General features: G+C 37.2%; 1 protein-coding gene across 1 annotated transcript in view; it reads right to left on the bottom strand.

Annotated features, from left to right (window-relative positions):
* The window catches only part of DYTN (dystrotelin), a 104,078-nt gene that overhangs the window by 5,316 nt on the left and 81,882 nt on the right, over positions 1–16,880 (bottom strand). Inside the window, 3 exon segments of the mRNA XM_049772902.1 lie at positions 5,112–5,622; positions 7,610–7,769; positions 14,080–14,096. Of these exon segments, the coding sequence (XP_049628859.1) occupies positions 5,112–5,622; positions 7,610–7,769; positions 14,080–14,096 (688 nt within the window).

Here is a 16,880-nt window from a genome sequence, read left to right as displayed (position 1 = left end):
TTTTTTTTTTTATCTCCAATAGAATAGCATAACTTGAATCATTCAGCCTCATAAATTGAGGGGGGGGAAGAATGATATCAGGACCAGTCATATGAACATGTAGTGTAAATAAAAAATGACTAGACTGGAACACCAAAAAGAATAGATACCCAACCTATAACAAGCTGTAAGGTGGAGACCAGTTACACTAGGATTCTGGGGGGTAAAGAAGGTATATGTGGGAGACAAGGTGTGAACAGGAGTGGAGGGAGGACAACATTGGTGGTGGGAAAACCCTTCATTCATTGTCACTATGTACTGTAAATAATTCTGTGTAATGAACTTCAGTCACAATAAAAAAAAATCTCAAAAAAATGTTGCCTAAAAATTGTTACTGCTGTTCTCAAAGTTTAAAGAAAAACTGTAACACTTTTAGTCTTAATTTTTCTAGGAGCCAATTAGTTTGTTTAGTTCATTTTATTTTATGCATATCAAAAAAATGTCTAAATCTTGCTTGGTTTTGAATATCCCTGATAATTTGTTACATCACCTCATTCTCAAACATGAGCAATAATTATTTATAGAAAGTAGCCTAATTTTCTTAAATAATTATCATCCTCCCACACACACAAATGTAAAGCCTGTTGAATTAAAAAAACTGGTTAAAAATGAGTTTCTTATAAATGTGTCTATCTTTTAAATCATTAGCTTGTTTAGGGCTACAAAAAAAGACCTGCCTTGGGATACCTACACTAAATGATCCTATGACTGGGGAAGAAGAAGATGAGAGATTTGCAAAAGGTATAGATTCTGAGAAAATATGTACACATAGTATATTCCAATAATGTAATTTAAATATAAATTCTCCTCTGCCCTCAATACATAGTTTTAGGAGAATCAACACAATGTACTTGTAAAATGACAAGATTGCCTAAATTGCATAAATGAAAAATTAATATAAAATGGTAGGACAATTGGTTAAGAACTTGCCTTGTACATAGTCAACCCAGGTATACCATGAAGTTCAAGGGAACTTCACTAGGACCAGGAGTTAGCCTTGAGTATTGCCAGTTGTGACCCGCAAACAACAATAAAGATATAATGAGACTCCTTTTCATATCACAGATTTGGAATTAATGTGTATAACATTTATGACATAACTTTGCTCCTACTAATTTGAAATTATTTTATTAGATGATATTTACAGACTGAATAAACAATCATTTAACCTTCCTACAAAAAAGGTGAAAGATATTACAAGAAAAACTTAAAACACTACTTCAAGAAATAAAAGAGAATATGAGGAAATGGAAACATTTCCCCTACTCATGATTAAGAGAATTAAAGTTATTAAAATGCCAATATTTCCCAAATCATTGTACAGATTCAATGCAGTCCCTGTAAGGGTATCCATAACATTTTCAAAGAAATAGATCAAACACTCCTGCAATTCTTATGGAACAATAAACTTCCATGAATAGCTAAAGCAAAGATGAGAGGGTCACTTTTCCTGACTTCAAAATATTCTACAATGAGGTTGTAATTAAAACGGCATCAAAGGAATAGAGTGGAATATCATGAGACAGACCCTCAGGTATATGAATAGCTAATATTTTTTATAAAGGAGCAAAAAATGTGCATTAAAACAAGGAAAACCTCTCCAACAAGTGGTGTTTATTATATGAAAAAAATAGCTCAGAACTTTTTCTAATGCCATGGACAAAAGTCAAATAAAAATATATCTTGATGTCAGATGTGAATTTGTAAGGTATATATAGAGGAAAATGTAGGCAGAACTCTGCATGATACTGAAGTTAAAGGCTTCTTCAAGGATGAAGCACCATTGACCAAATAGGCAGAAACAAAGATAAAACAGAGGAGACTATGTTAAATTAAGAAGCTTCTACATTTCAAAGGAAATGATGCCAGGATACAAAGATTACCTGCGGAATAGGAGAGATTAACCCGAAACCCCTCTGACAAGGCATTAATATTCAAAATATGCAAGTTATTCATTAGAACTGTTTTGTTATCACAGTTATTGTGGTCAATATATCTAAAACACATATAACTAGGTAGGCTGATGTTGCCATACTTTTTATTTATTTGTATTTAATTTTTAAGGGCTAGGAGGCCATCCTAGGAAGTGCTCAAGGGTTTATCCTAGGTTGGTGCTCAGACGTGCATAAGTGGTGCTGGAGTTGCCTGAATAAAATGTTGGGTTGTATTAACTCTCTGGCCTATAATCTTATCTTTTTAAAATGAGGGTGATATTATGCACAGAAATGGATAAGAACTCATACTTTTTCTAATACAGAGAAGTCTCCCACTCTAAGCATGTGTCACGTGGACTCAACTTAGACTCCCTGAGATTGAACAGTGATCATCCAATCCCAAACCCCAGATACCAGACATAGAACCAATATAGTTCCCTGCAACAACACCAGGAACCAAACTCTCCTTGAAAAAGTCCTAATACTTAATTCTGGCACCAACTTGTTCCAGTTTTGATATGATGTCCTGACAACGAGGAAATGGCAACAACTTGATCTAAGAGCAGGTTGTTCTATCTCATCACCTAACAGTAAAATGAAATCAGAAGACATGCCATCCTTTGATCTGTGCAAAAACCGAGAGCGTTAACTACAGAAAACTGACTTTGACAATCATGACTGGGCATAACTTATCCTGGGAACAATAAGAAAGACCCTACCCTAGGTTTTAGCCTAGGTCTTGTACAAAAATCAATATCTCTAATTCCAGGGTCCAACTTTGACAACTGAGACTGATCAGAACTTCTGCAACCATAATGAAGACTCTAACCTAGGCTTTGGCCTAAGATCTGAGCAAAAACTAAAACCACTTATTACAGAAGACTGATTTAAACAATAATGGTGGAATAAAACTTTTAGAACAGTAAAGAAAGACTCTATTCTAGACTTTGTCCTATGACCTGTGCAAATACCAAGATCTCAGCTACAGAGGCCTGATTTTATCGTCTACAACTAAGTGGCAAGTTTCCTGGCACCATAAAAAGACCTTGTAGTGTGGTAATGAGAATGTATGGAGCCAGTAGTTGTTCCCATGGCAGGATGCTTCAAGTGAGGAGAAACACTGAATCTCTTAGGTCAAGGGAATTCCCTTTCTTATTTTCCCAATACTTACTGTGCCTATGCAAAAAAAAAAAAAAAAAAGGAAGCACAAAAACCTTGTCACACCAGCACTCTTTCCTTTGTTTGTTTGTGTATATATATATATATATGTATATATATATATATATATATACATATATATATCTTTTTTCTTTTTCTTTCTTTCTTTTTCACTCTTGTGGTTATTTGGTGATTTTTTTTTTGTTGCTGGATGCTTTTTCTTTTTTTGGTAGTTACTGGTTTTTTTGTTTGTTGGGCTTTTTTTTGGTTATGTTTTTTTGTTGTTGTTTTTGTTTTTTGACTTGTCCAGCAGAACCACACAATTTGAATCATCTTGTTCTGCCTTATGAATTGAGGGGGAAAATAAAAATGAATGGTACCAGGAACAAACAGCTGTATAAACATTGAGTGGAAATAAAAATGATCAGACTTAAACACCAAACCCAAAGTTAACAACAACAGAATCAATATATTTTCTACAACAAGCTATCCATGGAGAGGAACAATTACATTAGCACTCTGGGGAACAAAGAAGGGAGATATGGGATACATGCTGGGAAAAGGGGTGGAAGGAGGATAACCCTGGTGGTGGGAATGGCCCTTTGTCATTTAAGGTACATTGTCACATGTACCTCAAATATTACTGTGAAAGCTTTGTTATTCACTTTGGTCACAATAAAAAATTATTAAAAAATAAAATGAGAGTGATAAGAATAGTTTCTATGCAAATACGTTAAGTTGTGAAAAAGGTTAACCCCTGAGCATTTCTGGGGCAGCCTAAACACACACAAAATTTATGTTTTACTTAGAATTTCTATATTTTAAATGTTATAATTATCTTCTTCATGAGTTATAAATTATTGATTAATTCTAAAGACTTAGTTTTGTTTTGTTTTGAATTGAGTTTCCACCCTATCATGTTCCAACATCCTTTCTTCACTAGTATATACTTCCAGCCACCAATATCCTCAGTTTCCCTATCACCCTACCCTCCAGACACTTTACTCTTTCCCTTTTGTCCTTTTGCAATGATGTTACTAAAAGGGTAGCACACTATCACTTTAACTCCTTTCATCACCCAGTTCTTATCCAGAGTGAGCATTTCCAACTATTATTTTCATAATGGTCCCTTCTCTGTCCTAATTGTACTCCTCCTCCACTTTGTAGCAAACTTCCTACCATGAGCCAGTCCTCTTGGCCCTAGTTTCTATTGCCTTTGTATATTAGTCTCATACTAGGTTTTTTAAATATTGTGAAATATAAATGAGATCATTCAATATCTGTCCCTCTCCCTCTGACTCATTTTACTCAAATGATACTCCCTCTATTCATCTATAAGCAAATTTCATGACTTTCTGTTTTTTAATAGCTGTATAGTATTCCACAGTATAGCTTTACTTTTTACTTTTTTACATATATAAAGATTTAAAGATGTCTTTTAAAGATGTCTTTTTATCCACTCATCTGTTCTCTGGCACTTGGGGTATTTTCATATTAAAACTATAGTGAATTCTGTCTATTCTGAACACAAAACCAATACAGATGTGCAGATGCCTTTTTTGTATTGTGTTTTAGATTCCCAGGGTATATATAAGTGGTATTACTGGGTCATATAGAAGTTCAATTTCTAGTCTTGTAAGAATACTAATTTGCTAATAACAAATCTAGCAGCTAGAAATTATGTTAAGAGGTACTTCAAAAGATTCACAAGTCTGTCTATGCCTAGATTAATATGGCTGTGGACTAACGTTATCAAATTAACTGCTTTCTTTTAAAGGTCTAAAGTCATGTACCATAGTGATAATACAGCAGTTACTTGCCTTGCATGTAACCAAACTGGATTTGATTCCTTGTACCATTCTGAATCTTAGCAGTAGAGATCTGTAAGCACAGAGCTAAGACTAATTCCTGGGCATAATGAATGTGGCCCACAAACAAACGTTTTTTTGAATATGAATTCCTAGCCATTATTATCTCTACTGATTTTGAAAAACTTATCTGATGGCATATCTAGAGTGAAGGCATCCATAAGTCTTAATAGCAGTTGATGAAATTCTTCCTCTTCCAACTCATCTTGGCTGTCTTGGTTATGAATTGTTTCCTTTCTTTCAGCAGCTGTCAGGGCAGGAGTATTACTCATGTCCTCAAGAGAAATATGAGGCATGTTCTGTGGTAGTTTTTCATGAGAACTTGGTAGGACACGCATGGCTTCCTTCCAAGTATTTTCTTCTTGGTTTTTCACTTTGCCAGTCTGTGTTGACCTTGACTCTAAAGTAACTTGTGGGAACTCTTCATTTGGTAGCGCAGACTCATCATTGGCTTGATTTTGGTTAATAGGGATGGGATAAGGAAGAGATTTCTGTTCTGAACTATCCTGTGAGCCCATAATTTGGGAATAATCTCCTCTCAAAAGTCTTTCACCCTTTGCATCAGCACCTTTGGGAACCATACTTCGACAGGAAGAGGAGCAATGTGGTGACTGTAATGTTACCTGGATAAAGAAGACTTTGTGAAGAAATGAATAGCAAGCATTTAAAATAAGTAGTTATATTTAAGTCTTACAGCAAGAAGTTTATGTAATATTTTATCTGTTATCTTATGATATTAATACATTAATTTAATATAATATTAAACTGTTGGAACAACTCATTTTAAATTTCACAAGGATTTTGGCGAAATAGTATATACACACAATTGAATGTTAATTCATATTTGAATATTAGCTCATATTCTAAACTTTACAAAGAATTTGGAGAAATAGTGGTATAAACACACAACTGCATGTTAATCAACTTTAATAAAATATAAAAGCATGGAAAATGCCATTATGTGAATAGAACTCTACGATACCATGCTGAATGACATTAAACAGAAGGGAAGGGAGAGATACAGAATGATATCTCATATGTGGGTAAAAGGAAACATAGTAAGGGAGCAACAGATGGTCCAAAGCACAGAACTGAGCTCCAGTTGTTCTCCAGAACCTAATAGTAAATAGGTGATTGAAGGGCACTTGGAATAATGGTAGAGGGAGGCAGATGCTCTACAGGTGGGTGTGCTGTTGGAATGATGTGTGCTCAGAACTATCACTAATGGTATTATAAGTCACAGTAAGTACCTACATAAAAATGGGAAACAGCAACTATGAAAATACACCCATTCAGGCCCGGAGAGATAGCACAGCGGCATTTGCCTTGCAAGCAGCTGATCCAGGACCAAAGGTGGTTGGTTCGAATCCCGGTGTCCCATATGGTCCCCTGTGCCTGCCAGGAGCTATTTCTGAGCAGACAGCCAGGAGTAACCCCTGAGCAATGCTGGATGTGGCCCAAAAACAAAAAGAAAAAGAAAAAAGAAAATACACCCATTTTTTAAAATAAATCAGATAATTGTAAAAACTAAAACAGTGCCCTTTTTTAGGTAAAAATTATACAGATACATGTATGTATATTTACATAATGTATATTTACAGGAATTTTCAAGTTTTATGGTGAAGAAATATTAAGGTTGACTGACTTGACTTTAGTTTGTATCTAAACTGTCATTAACTTAAAAATATATTTTGGCTTGGGAGATGGCTTGAGGGCTGGATCTCAGGATCTCTAGATTTGATCCCCAGGGAATGTCACCTGAGCATTTCTAGGAGTGAGCCTGAAGCAACCTGTCAGAAGTGGACCAAAGACACACAAGAAATCTATTTATTGATCAACAAGAACAAGTTTCTAGATAGATATATTCTTTTCCTGAAAATTGAATATATATATACTACTTTTCTTCTGCTTTTCTCTATAGTAACCAAGGAAATGTTGATTAAAATTAAATAGTGAGAAATGGAATTTATAACTAATCCTAGGTTCTGCTATATTACTTTTCCTTCCATGATATTTTTTCCCATTACTCCCTCCCCTTATACAAAGGTCTTATACAAAGACCCATTGTAGAAAGCAATTTGGAATAGAACAAAAGTTTATACTGCTTGGTTTTCAAATCTGGCATATCCAAATTAAAAATTACTGTATTCTTTGAGCCTTTGTCTGTATTTGTTGATGGTTCATATATATCACTTTTTGTTAGTGACTAAATACATTTTTGTAATCCATTCTTAAATTAATTTTTATTATATAAGTAGAATTAAATATATTACACAAAATCTCTCTGGAATTCTCAAATAAATAAATATTGTAAAAAGGTATACCAAAAGGTTTAAGATCTTATACTGTGAAGAACTGCTTTGGTCTTGATCTACTGCTTTTAAATGGTATATATTATTGGCCATCGAATAACTTCACAAAGAAAGTAAAGAATCCATGGTTAAAAGCAGAAGAGTTCAAGGCAAGAAGAAAAGGAAAAATTAAGATGGTTAAAGTGAGGGGCTAAATCTTGAGATTCAACCCTTCCCTGGCTTGGGAGTTCAAAGACAACCACCCTCTTTCCAGAGCAAAGTTAGGTGAACCAGATGATCAGCCTCTGATACTTTATACCTGTAGATCCTGTCACATCCTCTTTAGTTTCATCCATAGACTGTCCTGGTTGGTTTTAAGTTCATGAATCCTCTTTTCAAATCTGTAGCTTGTTTCTTCTTGAAAGTTACATATTTTTTGCATCTTGTTTTTGCATCGGTCTAACTGCTTTTTAAGGAGTCTAAAAAGAGAAGAGGTTAGAGTGAATTGAAAAGATAGGATGTGAAATCCTATTTAGGCAGATGACTTTGGGTCTCATCTATCAGAAAAGATCCTGGAGAAGCCTGCCCCTTGATGGTGATTAAACAAAGATCGATATTTTGGTTTATGCCTTTGTTCACCAACCACAGCTCCCCTTTGCATCTCCATGAATAAACAATATGATAAGAATTTCATTAACTTGAGAGTTTTTTGAGGAAAGCTCAACATGCAAATTACTTCTCTTGACAACACACCTTAGCTGAGGCTGTAAGAGACCCCCTTCTTCCCCAAGAATGAGAAAAATGGGCCCCTTTCTCCCCTGCCCCAATCATGAGCAGTGAATCAGACTGCTAGGGAGTAATCTGGAACAGCCTTGACATAATTCTCTTGCTCTGTGACCACAGAATGGGCTTGGAGTATCCTTGAGGTAGTCCAGACTTTGCTTTGTGAAATAGGTGACTGAGAATTTCTGCTTTTGTGCTCTCCTGCCAGCTGTTTCCAAATGCTCAGCCCCACATTCAACATTCTTAACATTGAGCTCTCACCTTGTTTGGAGTCCTGTCTTTGGAAAACACTCTCAGATGGGTCTACTGGTATAATAGACACTATCCTCCCATCTTTCCTGCATACTGCTTGGTTTTCGCTGGTATTTAGTGGGAATTTTCACAACATTGTCACATCTTTACCTTTGAATATTGACTGTGACAACCCGATCGATATCTTTCATCCCTTATCATTCAGACAGAACCCAACTCCATACAGCAGGAACAAGAATGCGATTCATGAAATGTGGTGCTGTCTCCTCTTCCTGAATCTATGTGTTTATTGATTTGAGAATGAATCAAGTGGTAAAAGTCACTTTTAAGGATATGTGACAGACCACATCACTCTTTTGCTTAACAACTCCAAGGATTTAAGTTCAAATATATTGACTACGATGCACTCTAGTTCTTTGATCAGTGACATTGTCATACTATGGAATCTATAGGAATCAGCTCTCTTGTGGTAAATATAATAAGCTTCAATGTTAGAATCTTGGAATTACCTAATTTCTATAGTTCACAGAGAGGGCTTGGATTTAGTCTAAACTATAACCCAGAGAATGTGCCTCTGAGAGCCCTCAAATTTCAGGCAAAGTATACAAAAGAAATCATAGCCTGATTTTAAATGTTTTTATTATAACTGGCTTTAAAAATATCTTGAAGCTGTAATATTCAGCAAGAAGACAATGAAAACATTTTAGGTGTTTTCTAAAACAATGCTTTTCAATGGCTGTGGGTGTACCTATTTGAAACCCTAAGACCCACCCATTTCTGGGAGGGGTCTTGGGAACCAAATAGTAGGCGTAACCTTACCTGCTAGACCCTCCCATTCCTGGGAGGGGTCTGGGAAAAGGTAGATAAGGCTTGGACCAAGGGAATTTGGCCCTTTTGGCTCTTTGCCCTGTTTGCGCTGCTGTGCGCTTTGGCTTCTGGGTTTTTGTGTTCTGGTCTTTGACCAGCATGGAGCCCAAAGGGAAGATGGCTTACAGAAGATAAGATGCAGGGCAAGCCTAGAATGGCTGTATGCTTGAAAGGTTATGACATAGGCCACACACCTGTGGTGGCTAGGGCATGAATAAAGCTGATGCTTCCTAATGGCTGCGTGTAAGTGAGTGATTTCACCTGGGCCTGGGACTCGCCGGCTGCATGAAGGTTGCAGAGCCACGTGAACTGGGGTGGCAGAGAGAAATCCACCGCCATCCAGCCCCATCGTTAATTATTTAATACAACAAATGGCTGTGTACTGTGTGGACAAAAGTATTGACTTTGTGATAGCCATGGGGAAATTAATTATCTTTCTCCCTTTAATTCTTTCATCACCCCCCATTTCTTTCCTCTTCTCTGGACCATTTTGTATACATGAAAACATAGAAGATATATTTACCCATCCTTCCTGAGTCTGGGTGAAAACAGGAAAATCCCAGTTCAATCTCATGCATCCCATATGGTCCCTGAGCCTTCTAGGAGTGACTTCTAAGTGCAGGGACAAAAGAAATCCCTGAGAGCCATTGCATGTGGCCAACCCCTCTCCCCAAAATTAATTCTTATGGAATATTTCTGGTGAACACAATTTACATGATACCTTTACTTCATCAGTACCAAGCAACATATAGAATAATAAACAATAAAATATAATAAACAATGATTGCAGGATGCTCTTTCTGTGTCTGTAGAATAAGATACCATTGATTTTTAACTATGCTAGAACACAGTGGCAACATTTATTTAGATTTTGGTCATTTTCTATTTGTTGTGAACTGGAACCTACAATTGGAGAACTCGTATGTAACTGATTCAACTTTGGTCTTTACTCATTGTAACACTGCTCAAGCCTATCAAATATCAGTGATAGGACATCATTATTTAATTTATTATAAATGCATACCTTAAATCAAAGGTATTCTCTCGATGGTTACATCTCGATGTGGTACATCTCAATGTACCACAGTTTCTTTAGCCATTCATCTGTTGAAGGGCACTTTGCTTGTTTCCAGAATCTGGCTATTGTAAATAGCACTGCAATAAATATAGGTGTGAGGAAGGGATATTTGAATTGTATTTTTGTGTTCCTAGTGTATATCCCTAGGAGTGGTATTATGCAGCCGACAGGAGAGATAAAGTCATGAAATTTTCATATATGTGGATGTATATAGAATCTATTATGCTGAATGAAATAAGCCAGAGGGAGAGATAGACAAAGAATAGTCTCACTTATCTATGGGTTTTAAGAAAAAATTAAGGACATTATTGTAATAATGCCCAGAGACAATAAAGATGAGGGCAGGAATGACCAGCTCACAATATGAAGCTCACACAAAGAGTAGTGAGTGCAGTTAAGGAAATAACTACACTAACAACTATCATGGCAATTTTAATGAATGAGAGAAGTAGAATGCCTGTCTTGAATACAGGCAGGGGTTGGGAAGGAGTGCAAAGCAATGGTGGTGAGAATGTTGTGTTGGTGAAAGGGGGTATCTTTGTATGACTGAAACCCAACTACAATCATGCTTGCAATCATGGTGCTTAAATAAAGATTTTATTAAATAAAACAAGGTCTTCTCTTTAGGAAACCACTAACTTTTTATTAAGGAGTCAGGAGTTTTTTTCATCTAAAGAAATAAAGACACAGGAGCTGGGATATGTAAAGATAGTTTTTCAGCCAACTTAACAAACCTGACAGAAGTTAGATGCTATTGGAGAAAGGAGGCCACTTTCTCTGCAAATATGGGCATAGCAAATACAAAAGATAATTGAAAGCAGATATTCTTAACCAACATATAAGGAATAAACCAGACCATCAAATCTTGATATCAATAGCTAGATGAGTCATGGAATGAGTAACTTCTTGAATAGAAACAGTGTTCTCTTTTCTCATCTTAAATAGAGAAATTATTTCTGTGTATTTGTGTGTGATACAAGATAGTTTTTATTGAAACTTAGAAAGCTGTGAGGGGAAGGAAAGAGATTAATTTATGTTCAGAGAGGGTTCAGGGCTTCTCCAGAGTGAGAAATGAAAGCCAAGAAACAAGAGAGATGGAAAACATGTTTCCAGTACAGAGCATAGGCTTGATGAGAAAGCCCTGAATATAGATTTTCTCTGCTTAAAGATTATCTTTCAGGTCTCCTCGGAGGCCTAGGGAGTGCACCCCAAAAAAACTGTATTTTGAAGCTTCCCAGTGAGTAGATTCTGGCTTGTGGGGGTTCCTGTCCAATAGGCCGGGCTTTCTGGCCTGCAGAGGCTCTGTCCTCTGTCTTTATTCACTCTGAGGACTTCAAGGGAAACCTCTCCTGCGCCTGTCTGCCTGTGTTTCTGAATCCCTGAAGGTCTCCTCAGAGGCTTAGGGAGTGCACCCCCAAAAAACTGCATTTTGAAGCTGCCCAGTGAGTAGATTTTGGCTGTGGGGGTTGCCATCTAATAGGCTGGGCTCTCCGGCCTGTGGAGGCTCCACCCTGCTGTGCCTTTGTTCATTCTGAGGACTTCAAGGGAAACTTCTCCTGCACCTGTCTGCCTGTGTTTCTGAATCCCTGAAGGTTGGCTCAGAGGCCTAGGGAGCGCACCCCAAAAAAACTGCATTTTGAAGGTGCCCAGTGAGTAGATTCTGGCTATGTGGGTCAACGTCCAATAGGCCGGGCTCTCTGGCCTGTGGAGGCTCCGCTATGCCATGCCTTTGTTCACTCTGAAGACTTCAAGGGAAACTTCTCCTATGCCTGTCTGCCTGTGTTTCTGAATCCCTGAAGGGCTCCTCAGAGACCTAGGGAGCACATCTCCAAAGAACTGTCAACTAGAGGCAGCAGAAGAGTGCAATGAACCCCACCAAAACACGCAGGAAGAACCACACTACAAGTGTGACAATGGAAAAAACTGGCAGGCAAACACCATGCACAGAGAATAAAGATGAAAGCTCTGATGACTTAATAAATTCCAACCACCTGATTGACCTCTAGGATAAGGAACTTAAAATAGCAATAGAAGATGTTTGAAAAACTCAAAGAAAGCATAGCTCTATCTGAACAGAACACAAAGACAGAAATCAGAAAACTCCAAACTGAAATAACAGATCTGAAAAACATGGTAGCTCAACTGAAAATCTCAATGGATGGCCTCGCCAGCAGGGTATCAGCAGCTGAGGAGAGAATTGGAGTACTGGAAGATGTGATGCAGAAAAACTCAACACAACAGAAGAAATTGGAAAAGAACCTTAAGACAAATGAACAGTCAATGGAAAAAGTACTCAAGGAATGCAAACAGATGAAAATAGAAGTCTTTGATAAACTCAACAGGAACAACATAAGAATCAGTGGAGTCCCAGAGACCCAGGTAGGAGATCTCCAGGAAGAATCAACTGTCAAAGACATCATCAAAGAGATACTCCCAGAGTTAAAGACTACAATGCAATCAAATCCTGCATGCCCGAAGGGTACCAGCTAAAAGAGACCCAAAGAAAAACACCCCAAGATACATCCTCGTTACATGACAAATCCCACAGATAGAGATAGAATACTGAAAGCAGCAAGATCAAAAAGGAAAATTACATTCAAAGAAACATCCCTAAGACTTACAGCAGACATGTCACAAGAAAATCTCAAGGCCAGAAGACAGTGGTGGGATATTGTGACAAGACTGAATGAAATGAATGCCTCATCGAGAATACTGTTCCCAGAAAACTCAAGTTCAGGTTTGAAGGAAGAATACATAGCTTCATGGATAAAAAAAACAGCTCAGAAACTTCACAGATGAAAAACCAGCCTTAAAGGAAAAACTGAAAGGTCTACTCTAAGACAAGAGAGACCAACAAACATAGCAAACTTATCTACAAATATGACATTAAATCCTATGACAATCATCTCCCTCAATGTCAATGGACTAAATTCACCAATTTAAAGACACAGATTGGCAAAATGGGTCAAAATGATGAATCCAACCTTCTGCCTACAAGAAACACATCTGAATAGTCAAAACAAACATAGACTCAAAATCAAAGTCTGGAGGAAAATCATCCAAGCAAACAACACCCTCAAAAAGCTGGGGTGGCCATATTAATATCTGATGACACCAACTTTATACTCAGAAAAATGGTAAGGGACAAAGATGGACACTATGTACTAATCAAGGGAGAAATTAGACTATTAAACATATATGCACCCAATGAGAGACCAGCAAATTATCTAATACAATTACTGACAAATCTGAAAGAAGAAATCAATAATAACACAATTGTGGCAGACCTCGACATGTCCCTATCAACACTTGATAGGTCAACCAGACTGAAACCCAACAAAAACATACTACCCCTGAAAAAAATAATGGAATAAAGAGGACTAATAGATATAAATAGGACACTCCATCCCAAAAAACCTGGATACACATTCTTCTCCAATGTACATGGGTCATTCTCCAGGATAGACTACATGCTGACACATGAAACATACATTCATAAAATCAAGAGGATAAAAATCTTTCAGGCTACCTTTGCTGACCACAAGGCTCTGAAATTAGATGTGAACTACAAAGCCACACAAAAGAAAAACTTTAACAATTGGAAATTAAAAACCCTGTTACTGAACAACCAGTAGGTCCGAGATGAAATAAAAAAGGAAATCAAAACTTTCCTGGAAACAAATGATAATGAAGACACAAACGGCCAGAATCTATGGGACACAGCAAAAGTGGTCCTGGACTCCCCCACACCTGAATTTAGTTTTTCATTGTTAGAATTCAATGTTTAGGTTTAGAAATTAACTGTAAACCTGGCTTTGCTGTGAGCCTAAATGCATTCATGACAGACTGAAAATCTAAGGTAGAAAGACTAAAAGAATAGCCAGTTCCTGGAACTGACCCAATGGAGATATTCAAGGAATGGAATATTCCTGGTCAGATATTCAAGGCCAAAAAGCAGTGGACAAATAGCTAGATAACTCTGAACCCTGGATCTATAGATGACCTGAATAACCCTCACTGAGCTGACAACCTGCCATAATTGTTTGTCTGATGCTTTATTTGAACTACAACCAATCCTAGCCCAACCTTTTATTAAGAACCTATAATTTTAAAAAGATAAATACTCAGAGAAGGGGATCCCCTAAGCTGAGCCCTTAAAATAGCAGTGTAAGCCATTATTGGGTTCCTCATTTCTTAGGAGATGTTGGTCCCCAGCATGCTGAAATAAATTAACGTGCATTTACATTACTGCCTGTCTCTGTGGTAGTCTTTTGGGTATGGTCTTTGGGGGTGGTCTTTTGGTGGATCCTGAATTCTGGACTTTAACATCATCACCAAATCTTCAAGACCAGGGCCTCTGTGTCATCTCTTCTCCTTTCCCTTCTCTTCTTCCTTCCAGGTGAAGGTCAGATCACATTGGGTGCTTGTTCAGACTTTTTCTCATCCCTCTACATGACCGATACCTGTTTGTCTCTTCATTCAAATACTCAAAGTAGGGATGAAAAAAAAATAAAAGGAATAAAATGGCTGAGCCTGGTTCAATCACTAAGTCCACATGGTCCCTAGAGAATCTTAGGAAATGCCCCCACCCCACCACCTCAAACACTATCAGGCAGAATTCTCAAGCCCTTGCTTAATTTTCTGGCACATTTGACAATAATTCTAAGGGAGGCCTTTGAGGAGATTCCCTCCCACAACAACAGCAAACCCTCAAAGCCCTTACACAAACCTAGTAGGGCCTTTGAACAAGTTAAAAAAACATAAAACCCTTATAATTTTACTCTTGAAATGTATTTGGAGCAATAAATACCAGCGAATAGCTAGAGCAAATCTTGGGAAAAGGAATATGGGAGGCAACACTTTCCCCAACTTTAAAATGCATTACAAAGCTATAGTCACTAAAACAGCATGGTATTAGAATAAAGACAGACCCTCAGATCAGTGGAATAATCTCGAGTATTCAGAGAATGTGCCCCAGATATACAATCAATTACTTTTTAATACATGGAACAAGGAAAACCTCTTCAACAAGTGGTGTTGGCACAACTGGTCAACCACTTACGAACTCAGACCTCCAGCTAACACCATTCACAAAGGTCAAATTCAAATGAATTAAAGACCACAAACTATAAGGTATATAGGACAACACGTAGGTAAAACACTCCATGACATTGAGACTTAAGGCATCTTCAAGAAGGAAACAGCACTCTTCAAACAAGTGGAAGCAGAGATAAAAAGATGGGGGAATATATTATGCTGAGAAGCTTCTGCACCTCAAAAGAAATAGTGCCTAGGATACAAAATCCACCCACAGAATAGGAGAAACTATTCACCCACTACCCATCAGATAAGGGGCTAATATCTAAGATATACAAGGTACTGACAGAATTTAACAAGAAATAAAAAACCTAACTTCATCAAAAATGGGGAGAAATAATAAAGACACTTCCTCAAAGAAGAAATACAAACACTCAAACAAATACAAATGCACAATAAAAAACAGTCCATATCACTAATCATCAGGGAAATGCAAATTAAAACAACAATGAGGTACAATCTCATGCCACAGAGACTGGCGCACATCACAAAGAACAAGAAAAATCAGTGCTGGCAAGGATGTGGAGAGAAAGGAACTCTCATTTACTGCTGATGGGAAAGCCATCTAGTCCAGCCTTTATAAAAAATAATCTGGAAATTCCTCAAAAAATTGGAAATAGAACTCCCATATGATCCAGCTATACCACTTTTAGGGATACACTAGGAACACAAAAATATAATTCAAAAATTCCTTCCTCACACCTACATTTATTGCAACATTATTTACAATAGCCAGACTCTGGAAACAACCAAGATGCCCTTCAACAAATGAGTGGCTAAAGAAATTGTGGTACATATACACAATGGAAAATTTTGAAGCTTTCAGGAGGGATAAAATCATGAAATTTTCCTATACTTGGATGTACATGGAATCTATTATGCTGAGTGAAATAAGTTAGAGGGAGAGAGATAGACACGGAATAGTCTCACTCATCTAAGGGTTTTAAGAAAAAGAAAAGATTATTATAATTCCCAGAGACAACAGAGATGAGGGCTGGAAGTACCAGCTCAAGATATGAAGCTCAACACAAAAAGTGGTGAGTAAAAGAAAAGATTATTATAATAATGCCCAGAGACAACAGAGATGAGGGCTGGAAATACCAGCTCAAGATATGAAGCTCAACACAAAAAGTGGTGAGTGCAGTTAGAGAAATAACTACACTGACAACTATCATAACGATGTGAATGAATGAGGGATGTAGAAAGCCTGTCTCAAATACAGGCTGGGTGGGGCGAGAGTGATGAGGGGCACTGGTGATAGGAATGTTGCACTGGTGAAGGAGGGTGTTCGTTATATGACTGAAAGCCAACTACAATCATGTCTGTAAACAAGGTGCTTAAATAAAGTTATTAAAAATAAAAATAATAAAAATGCTTCAAAATAGAAAAAAACTTATAGCTTTATTATTTTATTTTAATTTAAAAAATCTTTGTCATTCCCCATAGTATATAGACTCTGGTGTGATGCATGAAATAGCAGGGATTGAACCCCATGTCTCACACATACAAGAGA

The sequence above is a fragment of the Suncus etruscus genome, chromosome 5 (assembly GCF_024139225.1).
Source record: "Suncus etruscus isolate mSunEtr1 chromosome 5, mSunEtr1.pri.cur, whole genome shotgun sequence".
Classification (NCBI taxonomy): domain Eukaryota; kingdom Metazoa; phylum Chordata; class Mammalia; order Eulipotyphla; family Soricidae; genus Suncus; species Suncus etruscus.
This window is presented reverse-complemented; position numbering and strand designations above follow the sequence as displayed.